Raw genomic sequence first — 19,307 nt, 5'->3', positions numbered from 1 at the left:
CTGAGCGATATAGCTCTCTTTCAGAAGCGACCTGGCTATCACAAGTGGGAGCTCAACGAAGTGGCTCGTCATCGTGTGGAAATTCGTAGCAGCCGAATAACTCTAAATGCATCAATGTTCATTCTAAATGTGGAGGGGATAAACTGGAGGACCCAGAGAAAAATCCACGTAACCACGGGGAGAACGATCAAATTTCAAATATACAGGGTTTTGGGGTCGGGATTGAACCAGGCGAGGTAGTTAAAATCTTGCCAGAGCGCTCGCCTCATACCATGTTACGCATGCCCATCAGTTTGTATGGAGTCCAGCTTGGAAACACTTTTTTACTCGGGACACACTTTTTTACCCTTCCATTCAATGCTGTGTTTGAAAGGTGGGTTACGTTTAATTATATTTTGTTGAAGCTTACTTAGTGCCTGCACATTTTTTGTTACGCATTAGCATGAACAACTGGATTTCGTCAACAGGATGGACAGCTACCATTTCAAATATATAGCTGTCGATTATTTTTAAGGACGCAAGTGGTGGTAAGGTTGTGTGAGACTAGACCAGCAATGGTAATTCCACATTTCAATTGTGGTGTTATTTCTGTGCATACTGCATATAAAAAAAACACAGCCAGAATGCACCTCACTTACCAATGCGGAATCGGTATATTTAAAATAGACGTTATTTTAACGGGCTCATCTCTCAGGGAATAATCCACATCTCCGCGCACATCGCTTAAAGCCAGCGCTGCGTTTAATTCCACATCTCCTTCATCACCGACGCGCCATTATCGCTCTTTACGAGCATAACGCGTCGTACAATGAGCATTCCTCTGCCCCCCCCCCCCCCGTAAGTGAGAGCTATCGCCACGACCAGCGTTGGGGGAATTATCGACGTGATGTATGGAATCCCCGCGCCTTCCTAATGCCGCACATTTATCAGTGGGCAGGGGCGTGGGTTTGTTTATGCCCGCGGCGCCCGATCGCGCGCGCACACACAGCCTCTCATGCCGCACCGTTAGCCGATAGCGGGTAAGGGGAGCATTGGATGAGAAGGGGGGGGGCGATGTGGGTGGCGCCGTCTGCTCCCGACGCTTGCAGACCATTGGCCGCCGCCGACCACCGATTATCGGCAGCACGAGGCAGACCCCGGCGCGCCCCTTTTCGCTGGGAGTGGCCGACCAAGAGGCGTGCGCTCGCTCGCTCGTTTGCGCTCGCTTGCCTGCCGGTTCGATCGAGCAAACGCGGCTACGCCTCCCAGCGCCGGCTTCGAGAAAACATGTAAATTGTCACCACGCTGGGAGTGGGCGTGGGAGTCTAGGAGCAGCAGCAGCAGCGGCGGCGGTGGGGTTCTTCTTGCACAGAGCCGTCGATGGCTTTGGCTGCCAGCGTCATGCGTGCGATCCTCGTAAACAACTGAACGATGTTGTTCGTCGCAGGCGTTCTCTGAAGTCGCACGCTCTTCTGTCGGGCCCTCCGTTAAAAGTAGCGAGGAGAGTGGGGGGGCGGGGTCGGCGTCAAGATTTGATTTGTGAATCTGGTTTGTTCAAAAAAATATATAAACCCAGGACTGTCTGTTGGTCTCTTTCTGCGTATTCTCCTTATTTGTATACCCTCCGCTTGTTTTTCATTTCTAAGTTTCGGGGGCGGGCTCGTAAGTGTCTCCTTGTGACATTCCTGCTGAAAAGAGAAAATGGTTTTCTCAGAAATGAGCCCCGAGCCTTCGATGAAGGTGCACCTCACGAACGGGACACGATTCTACACGTTCCAGGTAAGAGAGAGGCACAGCCACACGGCGTGCGTCTGTGTTTGTGTGTGTCCGTTATACTGGAGTGGGGAGCGGTGGTGTAGCGGTTAGCGCTACGCTGTGCTACGAACCCGGCGGCCCGAGTTCGATTCCCGCTCATTGCCAACAGCAGTGACAATTATCTACACCGGTCCTGGGCCTCCCCTAAGTCGACTCAGCTTCAAATGAGTACCTGGTGCAGTATTTAAACATTGCCACTGAGGAGACAAAGGTGGCCGGGCGTGGTGTTGACCACCCACCCCCTCGTGTGCTGTGCCGGCCTTCATAGGTACCCACTAACAGCACTTGCCCCAACAGTCTGTGTCAGGCTACACGGGGGGATCTTTCTCTTTGTCTTTGTTATATTGGAGAGGTAGTGTAGTGGTTAGCATGCTGCGCTATAAACCCAGCAACCCAGATTCGATTCCCGCTCATGGCCAACACCAGTGACAAATATTTGAACCGGTCCTGGGCCTTCCCTAGGTCGACTCAGCCTCAAATTAGTACCTGGTGTGGTGTGTAAACATCACCACTAGGGAGACGAAGGCGGTCGGGCGTGGTGCTGGCCTCCTATCCCCTCGTGTACCGTTCCAGCCTTCATAGGTGCTCACTAACAGCTAACAGCACTTGTCCCAACAGTCTGTCAAAGGCTATACAGGGGGATCTTTGTTATCCTGGAGTGTTAACGATGCTGCTTTGAAAATTAGCTTCACGTTGCGTTGCTCAAGTGACTTTCGTCCCATTGTTTAACAGTGTGTTTCTATGCATCTGCTTTCGCACCTACGATCAGCACGGTTTGCTACGTATGGTGCGAAAGAAGTTCAACATGCACACACACACGCATTCTTCTTCAAACACTATTCGGTCCTGATAGCCACTGCAACTATTGTGACTGCTTTAGCGCACGCTTTACAATCCCTTGGCGCCATAACAAGTCCCAAATCTCCCTAAACGAGCATGCGGCGTGTCTTGCGTGACTAAAATTGCCGGTGGAAATTCCTCATTCCTATGGCAAGGCCCCGTCCGCCCACATGTACCACAATGAGTTTACAGTGTTGTGCTCCGTCTGTATGCACGTGGGCGTCTGTTGTTATTGGCCTCTTGTGGTACCGACAATGAAAACGCCTTGTCCGTGATTTAGACAAATGTGAAATATTAAAACGCAGCGGATTTAATTTATCCCATAAAATGTATGCACAAAGCCATATGTTGTGTGCTATTAAAGACGTTCAAGCTTTTGGTATTAAAGTTGTACATGTGTAGCCTTCCTGCAAATAAGTATATCGTTTACGTTTTGATATATTTACACACGTGCTATTTCTTCTCTGTTCGCACAATATTCCGCACCGCTTTATTGCGGGGCATTTCACATGGAAATGCAAATGCTCCGCCTGTTGCTTTGCGACACTTGCCTTGATTCTTCCGTAGAAGAGACGCGGCGACGATGACGTTACGACGTGGTCACTCCTTAACACGCGCACGCACGCGTGAGCCCCTGCGTCATTGTTCTTGTGACATTCGAGCGTTCGCACAACACCTCTGCGTGGGTGGCATTGTCAAATGGAAACGATCTGTCGCGCGCGTGACGCGATCCGGGAGTGTCGGAAGCGCTCTGTAAATATCGCGACCGCACGGGGCGGCCAGCGTTCGTCGCTGCACCGTCAGACCTCGCCCCACGTCAGACTCCGCCGTGCTTTGCTAAAGGTTGCCGCGGAGTTTACGCGCACGCACGTTTTCCCGTGACGCGGCGCCTTTGAGATGTTGCCGGCTCTTGGAGGGACGTCACGTCACGAGGTCACTTTGCGAGGTCTGTAGCATCGCGAGGGAAGAGGCGATAGAGGGATTAACGCCTATTTCCAGCCGATGGCTCTTGCCGAGGATCTCACTGAAGCTTTGTTTCCATCCTGCTCAAATCTCTCCTCTGTCTCTCATCCTCTGTCCCTCCTCCTCCCTGTGTCCAATCTCGTTTTCGATCATTCTCCCGCCTTGCACCCCTCCACTGGAATAAACTTCCCCTCCACATTAAGCAGCACTGCCCATAGACACAACACTGCACCATAGACTCAGCACTGCACATCAACTCAGCATTGCACCATAGACTCAGCACTGCCCATAGACCCAACACTGCACCATAGACTCAGCACTGCACATCAACTCAGCATTGCACCATAGACTCAGCACTGCCCATAGACCCAACACTGCACCATAGACTCAGCACTGCCCATAGACCCAACACTGCACCATAGACTCAGCACTGCACCATAGACTCAGCACTGCACCATAGACTCAGCACTGCACATCAACTCAGCATTGCACCATAGACTCAGCACTGCTCGTAGACTGCCCATAGACTCAACACTGCTACTCATAGACTCAACACTACTACCGATAAACTCTAACACTGCCCTTAGACTCAACACGACTACTCAGACTCAACACTTCCCCTCTACGTTATGCAGTCACCCTCCTTAACCTCGTTTCGTTCCTCTCTCTCTCAAAGTCGCACCTCTTCGTCTCCATCGCCCATTCCCTTCCTCTTCCCTGCCCTCGCCCCCTCCACTCCTTCCCGTCCCTCCCCTGCTGCCCTTTCGTGACCCCCCCCCCCCCCCGTGTGTGACCTCTGTGGTGGTCACTCAATCCCCGGCCCTTGCACTGCCCCTGCCATCTGAATCCCTGTTTTTTGTTTAATTATTTTGAACTACGTTAAGTGCCTTGAGCTAAAGGCGCTGCCGTTAATATAAAATAAGAGATGCGAAATTAAATTAACTCTGTGACTTATGAAAGAAAAATCAGAATTCACAATTATCGTACTGCGTATATGTGGTGGCTAATAAGACACAGTGAAATCTATTTCTGTTGTTTTCAACTGTTGAGCCACAGCTAATAACCTTGCTTAAAGTTACTACGTGATCATTTTCTTAACGGTGTTGTAAAGATTAGCAACGTTAATCGGATTTCTTGATCTTCCAAAGCAGGCCACATCGTTGACTAATATAATTAAACTGATTTTAATTGTTGGAGAGCCTTACACCGTTATTCCCTCGAATGTGACATTCATATTAATTACCCTCGTGTTAAATATTTAACGATGTGAAGAGTAATGGCACGTTTGTGTAAATAAAGACTGCAATTGTAATTATAAGAGGCAAAAAGTAATGAGTATTGCACACGGTCATCAACCTCAGGTTCAATGTATGACTTGTCAAGAGAATGAGAAGCGGGGGATACCCACACTTTACCCCACCATGGGTGATCTACGAATATATACAGCTACTCTCGTGCGCACAAACAGTATTATTAATGCCACGTGCCTGTAGTCCAGCGGGGCGTGGGGTTGGTGATGCACTCGCAGATGGGGCTATTCTGTGAGTCACCCCCTTTTCAGGGCAAAAATGTTATGCCTGTAGGAGGCAGGACAGCAAACAGGTTTCTCGCCAGAGTTGTGTGGTGTTCTTGCCTTTCACTCTCGTGTAGAGAGAGAAAGAGGATCGCATCGATTAGAATGGCAAACTCAAGTTTGAGAGAGCATGTGGACTGTTCAGAAAATGTGAAGCGCGCTTGGGTAGGAAACCGCAGCTCGCAGGGATGATGGCCGCTGATCGGGGACGAACGACGGACTCATGTCAGACTCACGACAAACTCTCACGGCAAACTCACGACGGAACAATGACGGAATGGTGTCCAAGAGGAGCTACCGTGGAGATGGAGCGACGGAATCGGCTCGTGCGCAGGTGCTACAAAGATAGTTACCGTGGCTTGGCGAGGCCTTCATCCAGCAGTGGATTGGTCATGGCTGATGATGATTATGATGATGGAAGAAGACTGTCATGTGCTTTTCTCTGGGCATGCCGGTTTCCTCCGACACAAAAAGTAATATGGAATTGGGCAAACATCCCATGTAAGATCATCCTGGAAATGAATAGTCTCAAGGCTCTTGTGCCGAATTATTTTTTTGTTCCTCAAACCAGCATTGGGGGAGGGCCTTATTTCCTGGTAACAGCTTTGAACCCAGTGGTAATAATTCGACATTCAAGTGAACACTCACAGCTTTCAAAATCACGCTCGGTAACGAGATGATGGTTTAGCTCACGGGTTGATGATTTCTGAGCGCGTGAAGCATTGTGACTGCGACCGCGATCGCGATCATCTCGTGCATTCCTCGTGTGCAGTTCGGTGGTCTCAATGGGCATCTGTTTATTTACATTTTACATTTACAAAAACATTCCCAAGAAGTTGAAATCGTCCAAGTCTCCCCCAAAGACTCCATTTGTTCTTCCACGTCTTACCCGAATATTTATTGTTTACAAACTTATTTTTTCTCATTGGCAAAAAATATGGGAGTTGAATGAGAGTTTCAAAACTTATTTTAAAAAACCCCCATAAGATTTGCTTCCTGATAAATACTGGTAATTGTTTTTAAATCATTGAGAGTGGAAAGACCCTCATCCAAGCTTGGGGATTGGTGTACTTACAAACTTGATTTTTTTAACGTATTTATTTTTAGTGATTTGTTTTACTCTCCTTAACTCGTGTTTTTGTTTTGTTGTTGTAACTTTATGACCCGCCCCGACTGGACATCTGTGCAAAGGAGCTTCACATCTCATTGTATTTCTCCAGCATAAATAATACTTTATTTTTTCATTCCATTTTTATATTTATAGCGATATTCATGCTAGCAGCATGCTAATAGCATCCCATAATAAACATTCTGATTCATCCAGCACTGGATTGACACAGGGTTGAACATTGATGTCAAAGGGCGGGCATAGGCTGCACGTAGCTCATCATCAACACCGCACGTCCCTGGCTCCTTCTGCTTAGTCCTTGTCCGACCCGACTCTGCACGACGAAAGTTGCTCAAGCAAGCGCCGCCACTGACCGGACAGACTCGCAGACGCGCGACGGAGAGTTTGTGACGATGCGTGCTGTTTGAACGATTGGCCACCACTGCTCTCTCTGCACGCAAGCGTCTGCGTGCAAGACGTACAAAATGATAAGGATCGGAAGGCACCGCTAGAGGTGGTTTGGCGTGTAGTGGCACATGGCGTCGGAGATTGGCTGAGCGAGCCTCTTTTGCTGCGGTGCATCACCCTGGGCAGTGCTCCGTGCGGCACACGCGACACGGGCGAGCGGGCACGGGTGGGTGGGTGTCTTGGGCACACGAGGTAATCATTAGTGACAGGCCATATGGCCCAGACATGCAAACCCATCTGTCTGAGAGGCCTTACATCGCACCTCGAGCCAACCAAAAAAAACTAGAACCCCCCCCTATGCTTTAGCGGACATATTAGCATTGTCTGTGTGGATGCCGTTATTGTGTTTTTGAAAGTGAACACGCTCTAGGGCTACTCGTAATGAACCCTTTCCCGTTCCGAGACAATCTGCGAGTTGCAGGGTGGGTCTCCCGTTCACCGCTGAATCTCGGAACGCGCAAGCGGTTCAGCGTAGAAAAAATTTCGAGAGGCGTAGCGCCGCTGTTTTTAAAGAAATTGTACTCACCGCAGAGAACTGCAGGGACAGGACGGCCGCACTATCATGATAGCTGGCACCAAACTGTGCCACACACCCTCCCCGCATGGCCGCTCAGTTCCGATCCCGTTCCGATGACGTACGTGTATATGTCCGTCATCACTTACGTCATTGGAACGGGAAAGGGTGAATGTTGAGTGGGGTAAGGTGAGGTCTAGCTAGCTATAGGGGATACTGTTATAGGGAAATGTTAACGCCGCAACACCGAACCCTAACCCTAATGTCGGAGCAATGATAAAAGCACTGCTTACCGATATGTGTAAGCACATAGCTTGGCCAAGTGTGGTATTTCCTGTAGGCATTGGAAGGACAGACTGGTATGTGTATACATACATACATACGCATACATGCATGCATAAATACAAATTCAGTTCGTATATATTTTGGGACGTATAAGGTCCGATTAACAACTCGTCTGTTAACTCTTGATTCATCTTCTAATGATAATAAAATTATAATTGTTATGTATATGTCTATGAAAGTCCAAGGACTCTTTTTCAGGAGGGGCATGCTTCATTGGGTTTTTTTATTTTAAGATGTTTTTGTTTTAAGAAGTTTTCTGTTAATTTACCAACAACATTTCTACGTGTGGGAGAAAACCGGGTGCACCACACGCGTGAGAAGAGAGCAACGCTCAATTCCCGTACGGTTGGAAACCGATGGAGATTAGTCCACTTCTTCCTGGTTCTTTCGGTAAAGTCACGTAGAAGGGAAATAATAAAATAATAAAAATAAAACTTTATAAAATCATTCTCACGACGTTCCGGCCACAACGCAAGCAGCCGTCCTCAGGTGAAGAACAGGTCTGTCGGAAAGACATTCCGACAAACCTGTTCTTCACCTGAGGACTTTCCGACAGACCTGTTCTTCACCTGAGGACGGCTGCTTGCGTTGTGGCCGAAACGTCGTGAGAATTGTATTTTATCCCTGCAGTCACGAAAGCTTTAAATCGAAATTAGTGCACTTGCTATGTACTGCCTTCTCCTGGCAAGTATCGGTGTGGCACCTCCACACAAGTGGCAAGGGACGGTTCACAGCATTTGTGTGATCCCCACCAACCCTCGCCTCCACAGCGCTGGAGTAGCGGCCACGTGCATAACCACCACAGACGGTACTTTAGATCTGCGTGTATGACTGTGCTTGAGTGCAGGATATTGTTTCTGTGCCGTTGAAGAAAATTGGCTATTCTTTGTCTGTATCGAGTCAGAGAATTGCTCCTCATTCAGCGTGCTTCGTAATACTATTTAATGAAAGTAATGTATGTAACTTACGACTATGTAATTGCTGAACACGTTCATGGTTTGTCAGAAAATGTAATATTAGCCATAATTATGGCTTATAATAATTGATTATTATAATTACAATTATTATTAACTTCGACTATAATTGGACAACATTGTGATTATCATAATAATTGTGTAAATTAAGTGACAAAAGAACAAACCCATTCATTTCCTAATTTGACTTGATAATTGTTTGTTTATTGCCTGCTCGCAATTAGGGCCAAGGCGAGCGCTAAGAGATTTAAAAGCCTCTTAGCGGAATTGCCAAAAGCAAGTGGAAAAATACTGGAAGAGTTCATTAATAAGACAATAGGATGTGTGCACAGTGCAGGGGCGCGCACTATAGCGGAGTCATTAAGGGGGCCCACGCTTTGACCTGGACGATGTCATCGGGTTCACTTAGCTGTCTAAAAAAAACTCTGCTTCTGATCCTCGTACCTAAGGAATGGTTGCCACGGGAATGTTCGAATAAATGTTACGTGAGTAAACTACGTTTGGAATCGCACATCTCCTGTACAGCGCCGACTCTAATTGGGAAAAACAAACAGGGATTTGACTCCTCTGCCAATTAACCCGCTTTTCCTGCTTGCCTCTGCGGTTCGGTGGAAGCTGGGGCGTAATTGCTTTGTTAACGAAATCGCAGGTTTTTAAGCCTCCCACCGAATTGCTTATTAAATGTGGGGAAACACCTGGCATGCTTACTTGATCTGCTTTGTTTGATTCTAGAAGTTGGGTTGAATTTGGTATTAAACCCAAACACATTTTCAAAGCAAAAAACCTTGCAACGTCTGTGTGTGTGTGTGCACACCATTAACTGATACACAATACTATATTTGTTGAAAGGTTAAAACAAACAAAAAGTTACTATTTACCAATTTTACAGATATGGGTATGGGTTTTAATGGTATTGGCACTCATCAGTAAGCTATTGCCACTTGCAAAATACCCCCGTGCATACCTAGATATTACAAGAAAGAGCCAATGCAAACACTGCGGGGCTTTATAGAAAGTAATATACTTCGACATTCGCATTAGTGTGCACATAATTAACGTAACCTGCTGCTTCAGCAAATCAAACGAACGTGCGTACTACATTTGTTCGTTTCGCTGAATTGGTAGTATACAATGATTTGACTGTTTAACACGTGGGCTTTCGCGACCAATGTTATCCATAATAAAGGTCAGATCGCCTACATATAAATGTGTCTGAAACCCGCTACCACCTGACACGGCCAATTAGTAAGGTTACGTAATCAAAACATGCCCATTATTTACTAGTTCAGCACACACCAGTGTTAAGCACACACCGGTGTGCTGAACTAGTAACTAATTGGGACGTATTATTTACATGACAAACCTTCCTAATTGGCTGTGGGTGGTGGCAGGCTTAACTACACATTCATATTTACGCGATATAACACGAAAAAAAATACCTTTTTACCACGAATGATTCGACTGGTTGGTACGGTACATTAAAATCGCGTCACCGTTTTTATGACGCGGCGGTTGACGGCCCCAAACTCCCACAACGCCGCTCGACGCCGCTCGACCGAGCGGCCAGGATCAGAGGTCGCAAACGGGTTTTGATTTCTTACCCGTACCTGTACCCGCCGCACCAGGGTCGCAAACGGGTACCCGTACCCGGGTACGGGTATCGGGTACCTGATTGCGACCTCTGGGATAAAGCCATGTTGCAGGCGCGGGTGGGTTGATTCTAGGAACTTGAATTGTGAGAAGAGACAAGACGTTGGGAAATGAGTGACAAACAGTTACTCACCAGTGACTCACGGTCTACCCGTACCCGTACCCGGCCGCACCAGGGTCGCAAACGGGTACCCGTACCCGGCCGGGTACGGGTAGCCGGGTTTCGGGTAGGGTACGAGTATCGGGTACCCGGTTGCGACCTCTGCCCCGGATACGGTCCCACGGCGCGGGCGGTCCGTCGGCTTCGTCCCCATGCGCCTAACGGGCGCCGTGCATTTCGACAGGCAAAACCGAGCACTTTTAAGTGCCCTCTCTCTCTCTCCGGGAAAAGTGACTTTCACCGAGACTCCGTCGAAGCCTATTTCACGCTGAAAGCATGCGGCCGAGTCTTTCTGGGATCTCATCAAAGGGGAACGCGGCGAGCTGCTTCTGCCCGAGACGTGGGGCTCTGTTGAAATGCTGTCGTCTGATTCGTGGTGGAACGAGAATTTATGAACTTATGCGTCCTTTGATGTTGTTCTCTTTTTGAGAAGCCTCGCGTGACCACACCGTCGAAAGTGGAGAAGCCACTTTCCGCTTGTTTGTCCAGCACTTGTACTCTCCCATGGCCTAATGTGTTGCACGACATTGATAAATTACGGATATTGGGATGGAATTCCACGATCTGTCAGGCACATGGCTGCATTCAGCTTCCACCGTTGCTGTATGGAAATTACTATACCATCACTTTATTTGTACGTTTCTTCTTACAATATTATTGCTTCTTTGTATGGTTTTCTTCAGCATGTTTGGATGAATTTTTTGTGACAAGTCAATATTTCTCATAGCAATATTTCACTATTTTTTTTTATTTTGGTTGAAACACTCGTTTAAACACACACTCGTTTAAACACACACTCGTTTAAACACACACTCGTTTACAGGCTTCAGTGACACTGAGCCTGATTTTTAGGTGAGATATGAAAACATAGATTCCAGCTTATATTTGGGAACACTTTAGCCTGCTGGATTTAACGTAATCTTTATCGCTGAGATACAAGTCTACGCAATATTTTGGTGCCCTTCAGCATTTGTGAACGTTGGGAAATGGAAAGCGCAGCACATGGCCGTAATCAATATGCATATTGTAAATATGTATTCAGTAGTTTTGAGGTGATTATTTTGGTGTTAATGCTATCATCTACCTTGGTCATGGTAAATATTCAGACAAATGTTGGGACTGTTCTTTTACCGGCCAGGTACAAAGGTTTGCAATATGTATATTTGTTTACAGTTGCTCAAGCTACGTCCTTTAAACTTGATTAAATATGTGCTTATTGAATGCATAAAACACAAGAAATTAATAAATGCAACGGTAAAAGGGCACAAATGAGGGACGATGACATAAATGAATCAATAAATATGCATGCAAACATCTCACATTCCTTTGGCCCTTATTCAGAAAGAGTCAATTAATGAATCTCGAGTGAGGAAAGCTTGGGGGCTCTAATGCGACAGCCCGTCCTAGTTAAATGCAAGATAAATAATCCCGTAATCCTTGTGTATTTAGTGTTGCTCATCTGCCCAAAGAGGCTCTAATATTCAGTGCTCGTTCGATATTATTTGAACCCGTGGCGTCGTTCAGAAGAAGACGGTCACGACTGTGTCTTGTTGTTTAGCCCACTTGGCTACGCACGGCGCGAAAGAAGCTCAGCATACATACATGACGCCGTGCGATTGGCCGTATGGCCAATGATCCCATAGCTGATGTCACAACACCACTTTTTCCGCCTTTGCCCAGCCTCCCATCCCGCGCTCACCTCCAGCCTGTTAATGTCTTTGGGCCAAACGTCCACGCGGGGGGCGACTCCGTGGCCGGGATGTCGGAGGGCGCTCGGCTTGCTCTCACTCTCCGTCGCTTTAGCGTGACGGCACTCCAGCTGTGCACATGCTCATTGCGCTCGTGCTGTAATCGGGATTAATTAGCCCCTCCGATGCCTCTTTCCAGCCTGCCGTGGCCCTGTCGCACACAACGCAGGGAGAGGGTTTGTGGCTCTGCTTCTGCAAATGCTTCATCGCCGCATTCAGGATGCACGGAGTGATGTCGCGTTATGCTTTCCAGCGGAAGGCAACATCTGGAGCCCGTACAAGTGTGTCTGGCCATAATACATTTTTTTGTGAGTTATTAAAAACGTGTCGTTGAACCCGCCACCACCCGACACAGCCAATTAGTTAAGGTTTGTCACGTAAACGTGACAATTTGTTACGAATTCAGCACATCCGTGTGTTGGAGAGTAAACCCATAACATTTACAATTTGAGTTCGAGACGTTTCGCTGGTGTACTCAACAAGAGAACCTTTAATGTGGTCCGAGTGCTTCCGGTCTGTATCGGCAGGGGAAATTCTGCGAGCGTAAATGCATGGAAATCTTGACAAAACACACGCGCGTTAAATTAATATACGTGACATCAATATACGCAAGTTGCGTTTGTTGTCTGTGCCATCGCCATAGCTTGTTGGTTTCTGTTGGCAAAGGCTCATTAGGTCTGGGATGCTATTTGCGGTTGTTTCATGTTACGGGAAGTTAAATGTTGCTTTGGTGATGCGTCTTCGGTGCATGCTAATTGTCGATTGACAAAACAAGATCTCCAGTTTAGCTGTGTTGAACGTTGGAGCAAGTGTTGGTAGCGACCACATGTATAAAACCTGCTGTCTTCTCTCCACCGAAACAGATTACTGGGTTCTCGTTTTAGGCCGAGTTGACCCGGGGAAGTCCCGTGTCTGATACGGATTTCTGACGCTGTGCATTACACGCACGTACGCACACACGTATGCACGCACACACGTCAACACATTTCTCACAAGCACGCAGGCAATGATCCACTGCTTACCAATGATTTTTCTTTTGGCAGCCCCGCCTGTCTGGTGGTTTTTTTGGGGACATGGCTTTTCTTTTTTTTCTGCAGACAGAAGCCTCAAGGGACACGGGCACACTACTGTTGTTGACCACATCAGTACATTATGGGGGGTGGGAGTGGAGGGACCGTCATCAGCAGGAAATGAAATGCCCGCAGTGCAGAAAAAAACCCTTCATGCGGTTTGAGGATTGAGCAAAACTCTTCGATTAGAGCACACGAAGGTTTTAGCTTGCAGCATCAGTGCATCTCTATTACTATTTTAATTTTTTCCACGTAAAGCCCACCGAGCTATTCAGCTCTTTTTCATAAGCGACCTGGCTATCACAAATGATAGCTCAATGAAGCGGCGTATCGCGTGGAGATTTATAGCAGCCAAATACTCTAGACGAATTTTGATTCTAAATGTGGTGGGGAAAACCGAAGGACCCAGAGAAAAATCGTCGCGACCATGGGGGGAGAGACATACAAACTCCAAATAGACATGGGTAGGGATCGAACCCACGACATCCTGCATACCAGGCGAGGGAGATAACATCTCAGCATCACGGTGGCGCCTCTTGCAACGAAGGTGTATGCTTAGCGGTCGCTGCTTGCTGCAGAGGTTCACGGTTGAAATGCAGTGGCCGCCCTGGTTATTACCGCGGTTGTGTTAAAAACCACAGCAATGATACTACGTGCCTGCTGCTTCACGGTCCATCTTTGCAACAAAAAATTACTCGGTTGGAAATGTACGTGCCAATCCCCCCCCCCACCCTACTGTGAAAACATGGCCAAGACCCCCCTGATTCAGTGAGGCTCTTGTGGATAAACAACCATGAGAACAACATTTGTTTTCGTTAACATCCATGCACAGAAGCAGCACTCTGGATTATAATATCCATGCACAGAAGCAGCACTCTGGATTATAAGATGCATGCCCCCCCCCCCCCCCTTAATTTCAAAGCAAAATTTAGAAGTACATTTTAAAGTCCCATAGGTGTGTGTGTGTGACACCTTATTTGTATAACCTTTTTGTCACTGGACACACGTTTAGGGTGTATCTTGCTTTGCGGAGCGTCTTGTAATCTGAAGGGTATGGTAAATCTGCCGCATGATACAAGTTTTGTTGATCGCGTAGTCATTTCATTCAGCTGCCCTGGGTGCCACTGGTCTGCTATATCTATGTTAAATGATGAACACTGATCGTTATGTCTTAATTGATATTTATTACCGCGGTGCGCGAGGATGTGTGGCTGCCATGTGCATGTGGTCTCACAACGTACGCAGGACTTGCTTGGGAAAATTATAATTATTGATGAGCTCTAAGCCATAGCAAGCCTCTTGCCTCTCTGGTCATGGATTTTGGTATTCGGAGGAATGCACTTACAGGAGGCCATTATTACACACTCTGTGCTGAACCGTGGCTATTAAAACATTTCTCAATTTAGCCATAATTTAATAATAATTGTTCTTACTTTGCCCAGGAAAGCCTCGCTGCGTTACAATGTTCATGTTAATGAAGGTTCGTGCGCGTGGCATATTTTGCCATTTTCTTATAGAGCTTTTTTAGAGCAGATTGGAGTAAACTGGGCGAGTGGGAGACCAAACGAAACCTTTGTGTTTGAGGGAAGAGCGATCGCATAGGGTCAGCAACCGTACTTGCTCCACTGCCTCCTCCTTACAGCGAAGACGAACCGTATAGCAAAGTGCATGCAACAGTATATTTTTTTTGTCGGAGTCTGCTGTTAGTAACATACAATAGCATTCCTGGCAGTAATGATATTATTCGGCACTTGCATGAATCCAATCTTGCGTTGAGATACCATCCAATAATGTTAGTCGCTTGCAATGGAAACCCTTCTGACTGCACGCCGCACTAACGATGCAACGTCTTCTGAAGTGGAGCACAACTGCGTTCGTTGTCGAAAGCATGAGCAGCTTCCACACTTTTGCCACTCTCTCCCTGCAGACGAGCCAATAATATCCAAATTATTAAGTCCCTTTCCTCCCAAATCAAATAAATTCTCATTTCGTAGAGTCCTTGTGGGGATTAAAGGACGTTGCAGGAAACCGTGATGATTCATCTATCACAGTATCAGCGGGGGATGTTTTCAGGATACGCATAATTTCCCTTCACGCGCACGGCCGCTGTCGAGTTTTACTTCGCGTTTACGTTTGTCCATTTGAATGTACAAAACGGACATTGTGCAGTTGTTTTAGGTAATGTACTTTACAAGCAGTGGGTGCATTTTTTCGTGGAAATGTGACATGTACAGCCCGCGTTGGTGTGCTATGCGTAAGGAAGACGTGTAACGGTATATCTGCCCAGCAGCAGCAATGTGATGAATTGTCTCGAATCGAGGTCGTCGTTTTAATTGAAGAGTCGCAATTATTGTTATTGTCTCATTGGCTCCAGCTTATTTGTATCGTTTCAATTTAGCTCCGTCTTGTTTGCGAAGTTGCGTATGCTGCACGAGGCCAGGTGAAATCTTATCATCACACAATGTTGCATATAATCTTCATACAAGCAATGCTCACTTTTAAATTCGTGTACAGTGAGCCGAGCAATCAATATTTATCAGTAAATCATTACATCGTTTCATGCCTAATTAGTCTGCCTTGTCTATTTACGAGTGGTGGTGCAGAGGTTTGCACACTGCGCTATCAACCCGGCGACCTGAGTTGGCTTCCTGCACCATCACCTCTTTCCCATCTAGCAACCCCTATAACTAACAAGATTTGGAGATGCCTTCATCCCCGAGTGCATTGACAAAGGACTGTAGATTACTAATTAATGTTTCCTGTGTTGTATGTATGGTGGACTTCTTTTCGCACCTTACATCGCCAACCGTGCTAATCGGAGGTGTTGAAGCGAAGGCTGTTGTCAAGGGTTCATTAATGTGCACGCACATTCCAAAATTACTGTCAGAACACTGATAGTAAGTCGCTCCTGCAAAGAAGATTATCCTGGTACATGTTTTCCTTGCTCTATGTGGTAGATGGTTCCAACAAAAGGCCACTCAAAGCAAAATCACATAGAATGGACCCACAATGCACCGCACGAGACAGCTGCCTGCCATGTAGTACATACAGTACACACAATGTTGTCCCACGTCTGACCACATAGCCCAGTGGTCTTCATTGCAAGGCGGTCCCTGGTGGCCCTTAGTGTGGCCCCTGACATGCAGCCCCCGACAATACACAACCGGTGAAAACACACCCCATCGTGTTGCTGTCAAACTCCAATTTTTGTTTAATGTGTGGCAGCCCTGACACTGATGTTTTATCGGCAAAAGTGGTCCCAACTCTGAGAATGAGTGAAGAACACTGGCATAGTCGCATACGAGGGAATTCGAACCGCATGTAGCGAAAATTTGGAGTAGAAATTGGTGAGGAACATATACGCGAAATTGCACAAACTGAACCCGCGTAAAGTGAGCGAAACCTTTAATGTTGATTTCTCACCTGGCTCAACCAGATCTACCTGGGTTTCCACCACTAATATCCTGGGCAGGAGCTTGGCAGCTAACGAAGTGACGTGGTGGTCAGCCGTGTTAAAAATGCACACGTAAGAACACAATATTATAACATTGTGGATAATTTTTGTTTGCCAGTTTGGCACATAGTGAACTGCTTGCCCAACTGCACGGGGCCATGGAAATGCAGCCTTGGAGTCTGTGGTAAGATGGGCCCTTGAAGGATGTGCACCAAAGGAGCGGTAATGTCGCTTCAGGATCGTTTCTGAAGGATATTGCTTTGCGCCGTGGCGAATTCCCTGAACGAATTTCTTGGCTTCTTGCCCAGACACCAGTAGCACAATTGGAATGTAATTTGGAGGGAGAAAAAAAAATCTAATATTAAAATTGTGTCACCTGTTTTACGATGTACTGCCTTGAACGATTGTGCAGATATGTACACAAATAGGGGCTTACTTTTGCTTGTCTTTGGGAGCTCCTGAAATGAAATGACAAAGACCGCTGAGAGACCTGTTACGACTTGAGGTTTATAATGTAGACGCGGTGGCACGAGAATTCCTTCCTCTCGAGGAAGGAATTCACGTCTGGAAAAGAAAAGTGTGCTGCGTTTGCGTTCGGTGAGAACCTGATACTTTAAACAAAAAGAAAATATTGCGTGTGTTTTTGTTGTATTCTGCCCGCTGCTGCGGTTTCCTCTCCATAATGTAAAGTCTGTCACGAAGCACCAATGCCCCCCAACACAAAAATCATTTCTTTCCAGAGGCTATTCAAACGCGTGTCGCAATTTAGCAGGGCTTGCAATCTGCCATTGCAGTTCTCCTCCTGCAGCTCGGGTAGCCGAATGAGTTTTGCACACAACACTGGAGCACACCAGCTCTTGTTTTGCGTGACACGCCACAGGGTCCATGATAGAGAGGGGTTTTTTTGGGGTAAGATCGCATAAATATGTGTGTCGTTAAACCCGCCACCACCCTACACATGGACGCGAAAGCCTGCGTGTTATACCCCACAGGGTTTTAACATTATCGCGCGCTTAAGACGAGAAATTAATTCCCTCCAATTTTGGCAACCGCAAAAAAACATCCAGTCCTTTTTTTTACCATACATATGATTTATTTCTGCTCGTGCCACGATGAATTTAAGCCACACATTTGCAGTCGAGTTTTGACGTTCATTTTGTGTTTCTTTTGTGAATCAAATCTTAGTTTTTACCCAGCCCCCCCCTTCCCAGCCCCTCCCCCCCACCTTATCCCCTATTACATGTTTGAGTTACTTAAAAAGCAAGTTCAAAGCTTCCTGAATTTCATTACTTTGTCCAGAGAGTTATGGATTATTACGCTGAGCAGTAAACAAAGACAATTTCTTGCTCTGGTTAAGCTTTTTTTAAGGAGCCATCACAGTTTGAGTTGTGTTTCACATTTTAGTTCACAACATCCATGGCAAAAGAAACAAAAACGAGTAGGCCTGGATTTTCCCACAAGCCCCGTGTCATTATTGCCAGAATTGTTAAGTGATTTTTTTTTTCTCTCCCCCCCCCCCCCCCCCCATTTCTCATGAAATTTTCCAATGGAGCAACATACTTCGCGTATTAACAAGGTTCCTTAATCAATACACGCAATGCATTATCAATACCCAATAGACTCCTTAACCACCACTGCAGGGGACAGTCTCAGAACTGCAGCGAAAACAATCACGCCCCTGTACACGCGGCTTCATGCCGTGAAAATAAAACCGCCGCCTCGTGTTTGCCTTCTGAGAATTTTACACGTGCGTTTCAAGGCATGCACATTGTGACGGCGCTGTATCAACATTGAAGCTAGCCTCCCGTTATAAACCTGTGGGGTGGGGTGGGGTGGTTATTGGTCCAAGTTCTGAGTCACAAAGATCTTTACAAGCCCAGACTTTTACAAGGTAACGGTCTGACATGGGTATTATATATACACTGTGGTGTCGTTGTTGTTTCCCGCTACTGGGGCAAAGGACTTGCACATGTTCTTACTTTTCTCAATCGCTCTTGTACAGCAGTGAACTCTAAATGATTTGGTTCAATCTCACCAGCTCTACTGCTTCTCTTTGCCGTTATTATATTTGCCTTAATTATACACGAATACTGTACGTTATATACAGAAGGACGTTCATTTTGTATGTTCCGAGTCATATATGAGTGATTTTTGCCAGCCTGTGAATGGGTAAGAATTCAGTCTGTACCTGATAGACACGCTGTTCTGTTCTTCTTTTAACAGAGGTTCCCTGATAAGATGACAATGCAGCCAAAAATGATTGTCTCGTGTTATAGAGAAGTGTTGCTCATCCATGCCAAATCTAAGATAAAAATACATTCTGATAGCATCTGGCCTTTGATGAAAGATCCAGGTGACGTGGTTAAACATTTCTCTTTCCATAGCTCAACAACGTGGCATTATACGGTTCTGTTCCATGTACAGTTTACACATGCAAGGATTCCACACACAGCGTTTTTTTTGTTCATTGTTGCCACCTCTCTCTCTCTCGCTCAGAGAGAATCTAAATTCTCAGCAAAGAGACTTCTGAATTGAATATTAGTTCAGCATAATTAACCAGGTGCTTGGGATGCCGAAGCAATCACTGAGGTTGTAACCTGGAAGCCAATACCCCTGAAGTCAATGTCACGGTGTCCCTTCGCTCAA

At 46.6% G+C, this 19,307-nt stretch overlaps 1 protein-coding gene across 8 annotated transcripts in view; it reads left to right on the top strand.

Moving 5' to 3' along the window:
- The window catches only part of LOC144936498 (liprin-alpha-1-like), a 277,198-nt gene that overhangs the window by 107,511 nt on the left and 150,380 nt on the right, over positions 1-19,307 (top strand). Inside the window, exon 1 of one of the 8 annotated variants that reach the window (XM_078863619.1) lies at positions 1,212-1,758. The exons of the other annotated variants lie outside the window; for them this stretch is intronic. Coding sequence (XP_078719745.1) covers positions 1,681-1,758 — 78 coding nt within the window. The 5' untranslated portion in view covers positions 1,212-1,680. Of the gene's footprint in view, positions 1-1,211; positions 1,759-19,307 lie in introns of those variants that run through there. 8 annotated transcript variants of the gene reach the window in all.

Source organism: Lampetra fluviatilis, chromosome 16, assembly GCF_964198595.1.
Source record: "Lampetra fluviatilis chromosome 16, kcLamFluv1.1, whole genome shotgun sequence".
In the NCBI taxonomy this organism is placed as follows: domain Eukaryota; kingdom Metazoa; phylum Chordata; class Hyperoartia; order Petromyzontiformes; family Petromyzontidae; genus Lampetra; species Lampetra fluviatilis.
This window is presented reverse-complemented; position numbering and strand designations above follow the sequence as displayed.